Here is a 12,325-nt window from a genome sequence, read left to right on the forward strand (position 1 = left end):
ACAAAATATACTCCTGCAGTTGGTCTCTTTATTGTAAATGAAAAAAGAGAGAAAATCGTCGGTAGAGGAAATTAATGAATAATGGACGTGGACAGCTATATGCTACAAAATGCAATTTCTGTTATTTTGACTGGTTTAATTAAATTATGTTGCCTACTGCAGTACTGTGTTCCTTTTTATTTCTAGTGAAAAATCAACGGAGTATATTGGAAGTGTTTTATTTATATTCTTCACTTGGTAATATCTGTTGGCAAATAAGAACTGCAATCGATGTGGTTATGTAAGCCAATGCAACCTCAGGGAACTGCGTTCATTGGTACACTGGATTTGCTATCATCTGGCCTTTTTTTAATCTTCATGTAGAACCGGGAAGGTAAAGTTATAAACGCAAGGGAAATAGAAAGATGAGATTTTTGCACTACATTCACAATATTTTTAAGCAAATTCGTCAGAGCTTGATACATTGAGGGCAAATTAACTAAGCCAAATTTGTGCAAAGTTTCAGTATCTAGGGCGTTTGACTATATGCGGCAAAGAATAGATTAAATTCAGTGCAAAGAAATATGGAAGGCAAGACAAGAGTATACAGGGTGTACCAAAAGTCCCATTACTCCCCCCCCCCTCTGAATTATAGACAAACCTGCAAAATGTTATTTTAACAGCATGCGTATGATGAGACGATGGTATACCATTAAATCAGACCAATGACCACCATTAACTCTGTGTGCACACCGCCATTTTCATGGCACAGTATTATTCGCCTCCAGGTGCGATGTGAAATCCTCCTTAACATGGCTGGCGTGAGGGAAGCAAACGCACTGCGAACAGCTTCTTGAAGTTCCCCAGTTGTCTGATAACGATTATATGGGCGACTTTCTGTTTGATGTGCCCCCACAGCGCATTATCACAAGATGTCAGATTTGGACTTTGGGGTGGCCATTTTAGAGGTGCTGGTAAATTTGGCGATCCTCGTCAAATCCGTTTGTCTCTGAACACATTATTGAGGTATTCTCTTAAAATGGCCACCTGAAATCCAGATCTGACATCTGACGGGGGATTTAACATCGCACCTGGAGGCGAATAATACTGTGCCATGAAAATGGCGGTGTGCACACAGATCCTCTGGAGTAAATGGTGGACATTGGTCTGATTTAATGGTATACCATCCTCTCATCATAGGCATCCTGTTAAAATAACATTTTGCAGGTTTGTCTACAATTCAAAGAGGGGAGGGATAAAGGGACTTTTTGTACACCCTGTATATTGAGGGAGTAAATGAATCTAGAATAGAGAGTACGAGAGGAGGGGAAAGAGATGAGGAAAGGAGGGCAAAGAAGTTGAGCGAGGAGATTGAAATGAGGTTTACCAAAACTATTAAGAACAATTTATTTAATAAATTAGAGTTGACGAGCTGTATCTTTGCGGGTGAACGCTTCCCAAGCCCGGCTGCGCAGTAGCAAGGAGGAGGAGCTACCGGCTGCGCGTCATTATCCTTGAGTTCTGTCCTTTCTGTCGACCACCCGAAGGGCGATTAGGTGGCAACTACATAAACGTATCTCTCTCTCACTCTGCGCGGAGTAGCCAAGGCCACCGCAAAGATACAGCTCGTCAACTCTAATAATAATAGTTAAATTGGAAAGAATGAGAAGAAAGTAAAAAGGTTATAGTTGCGGACTCGTGCCGAAACAGGAAGAAAGCAAAAAGAAGAAGGAGATATATAAATGTTCACTGATATTTTAAGGTTTGTACAGCTGTAATGGTTAATAGGTCTACTTAAAATAAATTGTATTCTAGGCTTTTCTCTACTCAACCGTGTCTTGAATTTCAGCCAAGGAGCTTTTTACTTTTGATTCGAAATAAACAATAGGAACAACGCCCTCGCTTCCCGATGAGTTCTGAATTATCAATACAGTAGATATCATTCTCTTTGGATTCCAGTCTTCAGGTACCTACGTCCCGATGAACATATCTGTGCATAAAATGTACTTAAAACAAAATTATGATCTCTCTAAGCTCGTTACTGAAATGCATGAAATATGCTTGATTGGAGAGTGGATCAGTAGCATTTTGAAAAGCAAACTTACTGTTCCGAAGGTTCCTTCGCCGAGTTTCGACAACATGCGTAGCCGATGCCTGGGGAATTCGGGTACAGAGGTCTCTTCCAGTCTTTTCATCATGATGCTCAGCACTTCCTGTTGATTCGGTGACTGCAAAAGAAAACATCACAATTACAACAATTTGACCTTTAAGAATCCGGGTAAAATCTTCAGAGATCTGAATCAAAATCGAATACAGTAAAACCTCGTTAATCCTGATCCGGACAGGCGGGGGAAAAAAAATCAGAATGCAAGGTTTTTAAATGAAGCTAGAAGTCAACAATCGCATTCGTCATATTTTTCCGTAACCGCTAAGAATATGTACATCCAAGTATTGCTTTACATCTTACTGTACTGTAAGCCAGTGTTTTGTTGCTATAAACGGAGTTTTAATGCACTTTCTACTGTTATTTTAGGTTATTTCAGTTATTTCGGACTTTCGATAAACCGGTCAACTTATTCCCCCCATTAGTCCGATTATCGAGGTTTTACTGTATAAGTAAAAATATAAGGTGAAAATATTTGGAGACCAAAATTATTTCTTCCACTTACTGTGCAATTACATTCTAATGGTGGTGTTTCCATCATCATATTCATACATTTTTGTTTCTGCGATGTGTGGTTCCAGAATGAATGCGAATTTATTTTACTTTTGTTACCGTATTTACCGTCTTGTGCCACTTTTTGGCTTATCACGACGATGAAGATGAGTGATGATATGATGAAATTGATATAGGGACACAAATAACAACACGTCCAGGCCGGCATTCGAACCCAGTGCCCTTGGCGTGGTGCTAACCACTTCACCACGGAGGTCGGCTGTAACAGAATTAAATCAGTCTGCAAGGTAAAGGACATCCTACAACATCGATTGAATGAAGAGAGTAATCTTTGCAATTTGTGACAACGTATCTTCGATCATGAATGTGCAACAAGTTATTAAATTGTGGAGAAAGCAAGGGAAAGAAAACTTAGATCACAAAGAGGAAAGAAAAACAGTTTGTGATGAACTATAAATACGGTTTGCTTCTGCAACTTTCAGTTGTACAACACCTCCGAGGATTCAGATTAACACTTATGACTTCGTCGTGTAAGGTTCCTGAAACAGGTTAAAGTTATTTGAAAACAACAACTATACAGGGTGTATCATAAGTAATAGCGCAAACTGACACAGTTGAAAGTACACGATAATAGAAGCAAAAAAGTCTCAGCAAACATGGGTCTGCAAACGAGCAGTTTTCGTGATAATTGCGAATGTGTGGTTACAAGCCGCCACTGACTTCATTGTTTGGAGATCTCATGCCCCTCCCATTAAGAATTCGAAACTCAATACGGAATCGGGTACAGTATTGCATCCAGATGGAAAGACGACACTTTGAACACCTCCTTTAACAGGTACGAGTGTATAGTAATTGTAACATGTAACATACGAACATTTGTTAAAGTAAGTAGAATGTTCAATAAAACAATGAGATCTCCAATGACTTTTCTTACTGTATTATTAGCATTTTACCAACTAGGACGACGTTTACAAACAATGAAGTCAGTGGCGGCTTGTAACCACACATTCGCAATTATCTCGAAAGAGGGTCGTTTGCTGACCCATGTTTACTGAGACTTTTTTCATTCTATTATCGTGCACTTTCAACTGTGTCAGTTTGAACTATTACTTATGATACACCCTGTATATAGTATATATTTTCTAGGCTTACGGGCTTTCTTTATATGCGTATAGGTAGGTAGAGACTTTACGAAAATAATCCGAAAATGTAAAGCAGGGTGTCCAAACTTATTTTTTTCTTTATTCAGGGCCAACTTCGTACTGTAGCAGTTTGTCGTGAGCGATACAACATTTTGCTAAAGATAATGCTTCAAAATACAATTATAGGTTTTGTCAGTACTACTATCTTGGAAGGTCGGATGCGACCCGCGGGTCGTACTTGGATGACCCTGATGCAAAAGCTACATTTCAGAAGAAGTTTTTGTGTGCATACGATAAAGAAAAAAATAGAATTCATTAACATAAACATATAATAAAAACAACCACATGAGTTTCCACTTGGTATAAAATCGTTTCTTTCAAAGGAAAACTATTCTATATGCAAAGTTGAGAGTGTTTCTGGAAAACATTAAAGCGAAAGTCTACCATAAACATCATCTCCGCATGGTTGAGCTAAGAAAGGGGGTAGCTTGCCGCCATTTTGTTAATGAAGCGAAAAAAGTTCTGCGTCATTTTCCCTGTTCCAAATATACCAGTGGCTGCTGTAATTAATTTTAGTGTGTAAAATATGTTTCCATTTTTTTTGTAACCCTTCTGTACCATTTGCATTTTGGAAGAGAGACAGGGAGGACAGGGGGGTTTAATCGCGGTTCTGGCGCTCAGTTACATTCGCGTAAGGTACTCACTGCCATCTATTGTCTCATTTCTTAAACCTTTCCTTGACGTTCTTCGCCTTAAGATTTTAATTACCATGAGACAGGAAATATAAAAAGAGGGATGGAGGAAATTCAGCGGTCCCAAAATCTCGCAAGACTGTAACCCCCCCGCTTGCAGAAACTCATAAATAATATCTCTGGATCCAGGAATCATAAGTACAGACTCCGGGGTTGATACGGGGGTGGGGTTAGCTACGATCTCACCCCTCCCCCAAACCTTCCCGGAGTTCCTTGGTTTGCGTTGTTCCTCGGTGCCAGATTTATCATCATTAGCTCCACAGTTCGCCGGCTTCTATTAATTGCAGAGCCGGAGTTTGCTGTACTCCCTCTCTCATCAGTTTCACTTATTATCGCCATTTTCCGGGAGAACAACGGGAAATTCCGGGGACGTGAGGTTCGGAGTTTATGCGAAAGGGTGTAATTTTTCTTCCCCTTTTCCTCTTCTAGGAAGGAAATGCCTGACTTTCTCCCCCTCCCCCTTTCTCATCTGTGTTCGCAACTGATTCTTTGAACTGCTCCTTGTAAATTCGTTAGCGGAGAAGCTAGTTATAGACATGCTGATTTTGAAAACTATGAAGACATGAAGCGTACTGCAAATACCTCAACGCTGCTTCTATTCACATCAGCAGCTTTGTTACTGTTACCCTCTATATTGGATTCAAGTACGTTATTAAGGGGGGTCAAAGAGGTCCTGACCCCCCGGAAAGACTTACTAGGTACCAAAATTAAATAATGAAAATATACTTGTTTAATATGTTGTATGATGATGTAGACTTACTGGGGGATGATGTGAATACAATTAAGAATAATGCTAAAATATTTTTCAAAACTGCTAAAGAGATAGGTTTGGAAGTTAACAAAGAGAAAACTAAATATATGCTTACAGGCCAAAACCAAGTGTTAGGTAATAATCAAAATCTAATTATTGATAACAACTCGTTTGAACCAGTTTCCAAATTCAAATACTTAGGAGTAATATTAACAAATGAAAATTATATTAAAGAGGAAATAAAAAATAGGCTTAATTCAGGAAATGCATGTTACTTCTCTCTTCATAAACTTTTGTCTTTTCGTTTAATATCTAAGAAACTAAAAGTTAAAATATACAAAACAGTAATTTTGCCTGTAGTATTATATGGATGTGAAACTTGGTCCCTTACATTGAAAGAGGAACATAAATTGAGAGTATTTGAAAATAAGATCCTTAGGAAAATCTTTGGACCTAAACGGGATGAGGAGACAGGTGAGTGGAGAAGGTTACATAATTTAGAACTACATAATTTGTATTCATGTCCAGATATTATTAGAATGATTAAATCAAGAAGACTTAGGTGGGCAGGCCATGTGGCACGAATGGGAGAGGAAAGAGGAGTTTACAGGATTCTTGTTGGGAAACCTGATGGTAAGAGACCTGTAGGAAGGCCAAGACGAAGATGGAGGGACAACGTTGAGATGGACCTAAGGGAAATCGGTAGGGATGGAAAAGAGTATATAGAACTTGCTCAATATAGGGAAAGATGGAAGGCCTGTGTTGCTGCAGCCATGAACCTTCGGGTTTAAGAAGGCTAGGGAGTTAGAGTTAGTTAGTTAGTTAGTTAACTTGTTGTATTATCGATGGTTATTTCTGGCGAACTTGGAAAGCAAGTATTAGATTTGGATCATAAGGCTTTGCAGGACAGTACCAAAGAAGTTTTATGCACACTACTATGTATAATAATATGCATAAAATATTAATCAAGAATTTTACTTTATCAATAGGACCTAACATTTTCTTATTCAATACATATTCAATTCTCTATCTATTTCACATTAATTTACTTGCCAGGGCAATTTTTTTGTACAAATTATGCCAATCTTAACTACACGTAAGCTATATAATGAATACATGTCGTTATATCTCTATTCTTATGCAGTTCTTTTACCGATTCATGCAATAATAACAATACAAGTACAATATTAATTAATTTACATTTGTAATTAATATTTAAAATTAATATAATTATTTTAATTTAAACCTTATTATTATTATTATTACCATTTCTTAGACACTTGCTTTGGACTCTCCTGAAATATATTTCTAGATATTTGCCTGATTGGATTACACATAAAATATGTGCGAACCCAATGAAAGTGAAGAATTATGCACGAAAATACTGATTGATTGATTTGGTTTATTTTACTTCGCTTTTCTACCACTTTTGGCTAATCGCGAATATGAGGATGAAGAAGAACACCCATGCCTAGAAGGGGATTCGAACCCGGAACCCCTGGCGTCGTAGCGCGCAATGCTAACCACTCAACCATGGAGGTCGGCACGAAAATCTTGGCTCTTTGACTCTCCGTGCCCCCACTAGAAAGTGGAAAATTTTGCATGGATGTAAATATTACCAACGTTTTCTGATATTTTTCTTCTCGCGGAGGTGTGTTATAGTGAAGTAACATGAGGTTTTATGTGGTATAATTGTGATAAAATATTTCGGTCATTTGTGTCCTGAAATCTATCGATTAAAAACAATTCGACGTAATTCTCGATGGGGTACAGTGGGTCAAGGGTCAAGGAGCCTTGTTAATTGTTACTCTTGTTGTTAAATGAAATAAATGCGTTCTCATGTGGATCCATGGACACAAGGCACATTTTCCTCAATAATAGTGTCGTTCCCTCAAAAAACATTGCTTCAATTTGAATTTATCATCTTCATGCAATAATTAACACACATTATTGTGGCTGAAATGAAATTATATGTGTGAAATATATAATTTTAGGTCGACTTTCATTTTCCAGTGGGGGGGGGGGGGCACGGTACTCCTTGCTACCCCTTCAGGACGCCCATATGTGGGTCATTTGCAGTGGAAAAATCCAATCTTAAGAAGTAGGTAGAATCCAGAACAATGACCTTTTTAACTTATCTCCTCTAGCAAGACAAAGCACTAACAACCAAGTTGAAAGGAAATGGATGATTAAATAAACCATCTGATTTTCACATTACATATAATAACCAAGATGGAAACGATTGGTTTATATTCAGAACCACTGGGAAAATAGAGGCTGTTATAAGTTGACCAACTGGTTTCTTACACTCAAGAAACAGAAATGTTTAGCGATTATGGGGGCAGTTGCCTTCCCCCCCGCTTTTGCTCCCGCACTATGCTCCCCCCCCATCAGTTTTTGGACCATTTAAACTTTTTCAAATTACACAATTTAAATTTATTTCATTTTAGTTGATCTCAGATGTTTTTGTTCCGTCTTTATTGAATCATGAAAACAGATTCAATTTTTAGCTTCTGGATATCAGTGGAATTATCTACTGATTACCTCATTTCAATAGTTTCAAGTGTATGCCGTGTCCAAAGTTATCGGAGAGAGTCAAGGAATGTATAGACAATTTTCAATTTGAAGCAATATTACGTTGTTGCATAGGTAAATTGCAGTTTGTTAGGAGGGAGCAAAGAAGTGTCTTACCTTTTTTCCCCTGGAATCGTCCGTCTTGGTCCCTTTGGACGAAGACCCTTTGGAGAAGCTGCTGTCCTTGTCGCTGCAATTGGTCTCCATGATCGGCGGGGGAGGAAGTGGCGTCTGCTGCCTCTCCTGGTTCAACAAAGGCACCCTCCCGACTTCTATGGGCACGGCGTAGTCATGGGAAGTTTCTGCGTGGAGAGAAGGATGCACACATGAGTAGGTGCGTCCGAGAGACGATTCTGTCAAAAAGCGCTATTCCTTTACCTCGCGCGCATTGTTTTCAGCTCTTTTTTATGCGGAAGTCAGACTACCCTCCTCATGTTTGAGGCGTGAGAGAGACATGCAGGGACAGAGATAGAGATACAGAGAGAGAGAAAGAGGTGAAGATACAGAGAAAGGTAAGACATACACAGAGAGACAGAGAAAGAGAGAGAGTTGGAAAGTAAGAGAGAGAGAGAGAGGAAGAATGAGAGAGAGAGAGAGAGAGAGAGAGAGAAAGAAAGAAGAAAGATAAAAAGAAAGGGAGCCAAAAGAGAGAGAGAGAGAGAGAGAGAGAGAGAGAGAGAAAGAAAGAGCCAAAATAGAGAATGAAAGAAAGAAAAAGAAACAGAGCGTGAGAGAAAAAGAAAGAAAAATAAAGAGAAAGAGAGAAAAAGAAAGAGCCAAAATAGAGAGAGAATGAAAGAAAGAAAAAGAAACAGAGAGTGAGAGAAAAAGAAAGAAAAAATAAAGAGAGAGATAGAAAAAGTAAAATATAGGGAGATATAGAATTGGAAAGTAAAAGAGAGAGAGAGAGAGGCAAGGAGAGAAAGAGAGAGATAGATATCCATATAGATACACAGAGAGATAGCGGTAGTTAGAGAATGAGAGAGAGAGGGGGGGAGAGAAAGAGAGAAATATATATCCACATAGATACACAGAGAGATAGCGTAAGTTAGAGAATGAGATGGAGAGAATGATAGAGAGAGAGAGAGAGAGAGTTGGGGAGTAATATAGAGAGAGTGTGTCTGCCTGTGTCTTTCACATAGATAGGTACGTGGATAGAGAGAGAGAAGGCGAGACGAAAAGAGAGGGAGTGAGGTAGAGAGAGACCTGAGATACATAGAGAGAACGAGAACTAAGAACACGAAGTTGGAATAGGAAATAATATTTCGTTTCATTTATTCCATTTACTTGTTTTTGTTTATCCTGGCGAAGTTAAAACTGTGAAACATTTTCCTCCATTTTACCATGTATAAATGTACATTTTTGTACATTTAATTTAGCAGACTACAGTTAGTCCATTACATAACTGGAAACATTAAAATAAAAAAGAAAGAAAAGCGATATTAAAGATTACATAGAACACTTTGCATACAGCAATAAGAATCTAACCTACACCCAGAGGCACGTAATAAGACATGGCTCAAACATTCCTTACATGAATTTACAGATTTTAATATTAGGTTGATTCATGCATATCAGAGTTTTTCCTACAATTAAGGATATTAAATATGGGCCCAACGTAAGCTTGTACTTTGACCTTGTGAAATATATTTACTTGTGTCTTAAAACAGATACTGAAGATGCATTCCTGATTTCGAGTGGAAATGAGTTCCAGGGGTGGGAAGTGAAAATGGTGAAAGATTTCATCTGTAGACTGAGGCATTATTTTACCCAATAAAAGAAGGTTCCAAACTCTGCTGGTCAATTCCATTACCAAAATGTGTTCAAGTTTCGCAATTAAAAAAAAAAATATGTATCTTATTTATTTCTCATCTCATGTGCGAGCCATAGGCTGTGGTCACTACATCAACTTATTATATCACTATGAATTTTTCTCCTTTTCAGTATAGGCTGCACATTTATACACGTTTTGTATGTTTGGTAAGTGATGCTCATTCTATAGATAAATGGTGATGGTTAATTCATGGTTGGAAACCAAAGGGGCAGCGCGCTACGATGCGAGGGTCCAAGGTTCGATTCCAGGCCCAGGCATTCTATGTGAGTACTTATTCGATTTATTGATTGAGTTGGTGTTTAAGTCCATTTTATGCACAGAAAGGCTACTCGGGACTGGACCTACAGTTTAGAGTGGGATCCGAACCACTATGTGCCTTCACCGGATATCGAACCTGAAACCACTTGATTACAAGGCGACGACGCGCGATCGGGGAGGCCAAGAGAACTTATTCGACAATTTCATCATATCATCAATGATATTTCAGCAATTTCATCCTCATCTTCGAAGTTAGCCAAAAGTGACAAAAAGGGGAGCTAAATTGAACCAAATCAATGAACAATCAATAAACCAAAGGGAGGAAGACGAATTGCTGAAACAGAAGGATGCATTAGCTTAGATGGAGGTTTAAAGAGATGCTTCGTAACATCTTTCGATCAAAACCTTAGAATTTAAAGAACTAAGTTAGTCAGTTTCAACCTGTATTATATTCTCGTCTTACAGAGAGTATGAACAACACAAAGTGTCAATTCACAAAACTCTCTCAAAATACATCATTACTGGTTTTAGAGTGTGGTAGGACTTCCGAAGATTGATGAAGAGATGTCGTGAAGCAATCTTAACAACCTCATCCAAGCTACGGCATCCTTCTGTTTCAGCAAGTCGTCTCCTTCACCTTAGGTTCCAACGACGAGTTAACAATCAGCATTTATCCACAGAATGAGCAGCGGTGACCAAACAAACCATCACAGAGCCTTTCCCTGCCATCACAGAGCTATAAACTCCCCTGTAAATCCTTGGGCTTTGTACGACCTCATTGGAAGACGCGATAAAGCATGTGCCACACCCATCTCTGTCTCCAGTGCATGTGTCCAGAACTTCATAAATCAGGCGCCTTGTTATGCTATGAAGTGAAAATCACCCTCAGCTCTCTTTGACTCGTTGTCGGGTCCAAGGGCTCAAAGGCGGAAGGGAGAGGATCCGATGTTATCTTCGGCCGCATAAATAACACACCCCTATCTTGCTGGACCAGTGGCTACAGAATACTTACCTTTGGTTGGGGTGGAGTTTCTGTGCTCATTGTTTGGAAATTATTTAGTGAAATTGGGAGAAGTCACCCTAAGCTTCTCTATATACTTAATAGGCATTCAACGGTTATCAGCAAAGCCTGGCAGAAAATTGATTGTCTTGTCAGTAGGCACTGGTATTAGTCCCACAGGAGTTTAAAGAGACTTGGGTCGTTGTAGAAATGCGATCTCAGTGTTGAAGTCGAACTAAGCAAAGGTGGTTCACGATTATAGCTTCAATGGGTTACGCTTCTCCATAATAATTTAACTGAGATAATGCTTGCAGAACTCTCGTATGAGTTGAATGACTTTCTGGTGTAACCCAAGCCTTATTTCTGCTGTTGGCATGGTGACTAAATGACCTACTAGATGCAGAATCAAGGAAGAAATGTGCCCACAATTTCTTTCTTTCAATGATGAGTTTTTCCTGAGAAGACTTGTGGTTTATTAATGTTTTATCTACGAACGCACTAATATTTATCTGACTGAGTTGTTGCACTAGCTCTTCAACCTTTTTATGGGTTGCATTAGCTCTTCAACGTTTTATGAGTTACAGCGGTGTTGATTTACATTTGGAAAGTACCGAGACTTGAGTTGAGTTACAACTCGAATTGGTGTTTTAAGTTGCACTGTAAGGTTAATCGGGACTGAACCTACAGTTTAAAAGTGGGATCCGAACCACTATGTGCCTCCACCGGGTATCGAACCCGGGACCCCCTTGATTACAAGGCGACGACGCTACCACTGCGCCATCAGGGAGACACGTACAGAGGCTTGAAAATAACCATCTTTGGAATTATGGAATGTCCAGTGAACGGTTTCATGAGATCCGTATTTAGAATTTTCAAATTTTGAAGTCAACTTTATGCACAGATAGGCTAATCGGGGCTGGACCTATAGTTTAAAGTGGGATCCAAACCACCGCCACCGGATATCGAAGCTGGGAAATTCGTCTTTAAAGTTTTGAAGATTCTCATTCTTATATAGTGTTCAGTCTTGGGAAACATTGAAGCAGTTATGCTAGTTAGACTACTCTGAAAAAAGCACCCATTGGCAGTTGAGCAGAAGGTAAAGTACGTCGGGGATAAGATCCATTCATTAGAGAGAGGTTAGTGTGTTCAGTCCGAGCTTACACTTTCCTCACGAGGACTACCAAAGGAAGATCACCCTGATTTAAGAGGCAATTTCGACATCTGCTGCTAATTAGGGATGCGAGCATTTGGAATTCGAACAACCAATTCCTACTTCTAAAATCACACTCTTCTGGTTGTACTCTGTGTAACTGCAGTAGTGTTCTGCATCAGCTTATCGCATCCAATGTTTGTGCTCT

At 39.1% G+C, this 12,325-nt stretch overlaps 1 protein-coding gene across 1 annotated transcript in view; it reads right to left on the reverse strand.

Moving 5' to 3' along the window:
- Positions 1–12,325, reverse strand: part of LOC145977762 (discoidin domain-containing receptor 2-like) — a 407,841-nt gene that overhangs the window by 22,573 nt on the left and 372,943 nt on the right. The window contains exons 11-12 of the mRNA XM_083110031.1: positions 7,993–8,177; positions 2,085–2,207 (exon numbers count right to left, since the gene is read on the reverse strand). Of these exons, the coding sequence (XP_082966157.1) occupies positions 2,085–2,207; positions 7,993–8,177 (308 nt within the window). The remainder of the gene's footprint in view (positions 1–2,084; positions 2,208–7,992; positions 8,178–12,325) is intronic.

Source organism: Lepisma saccharinum, chromosome 23, assembly GCF_977018435.1.
Source record: "Lepisma saccharinum chromosome 23, izLepSacc3.1, whole genome shotgun sequence".
Lineage (NCBI taxonomy): Eukaryota > Metazoa > Arthropoda > Insecta > Zygentoma > Lepismatidae > Lepisma > Lepisma saccharinum.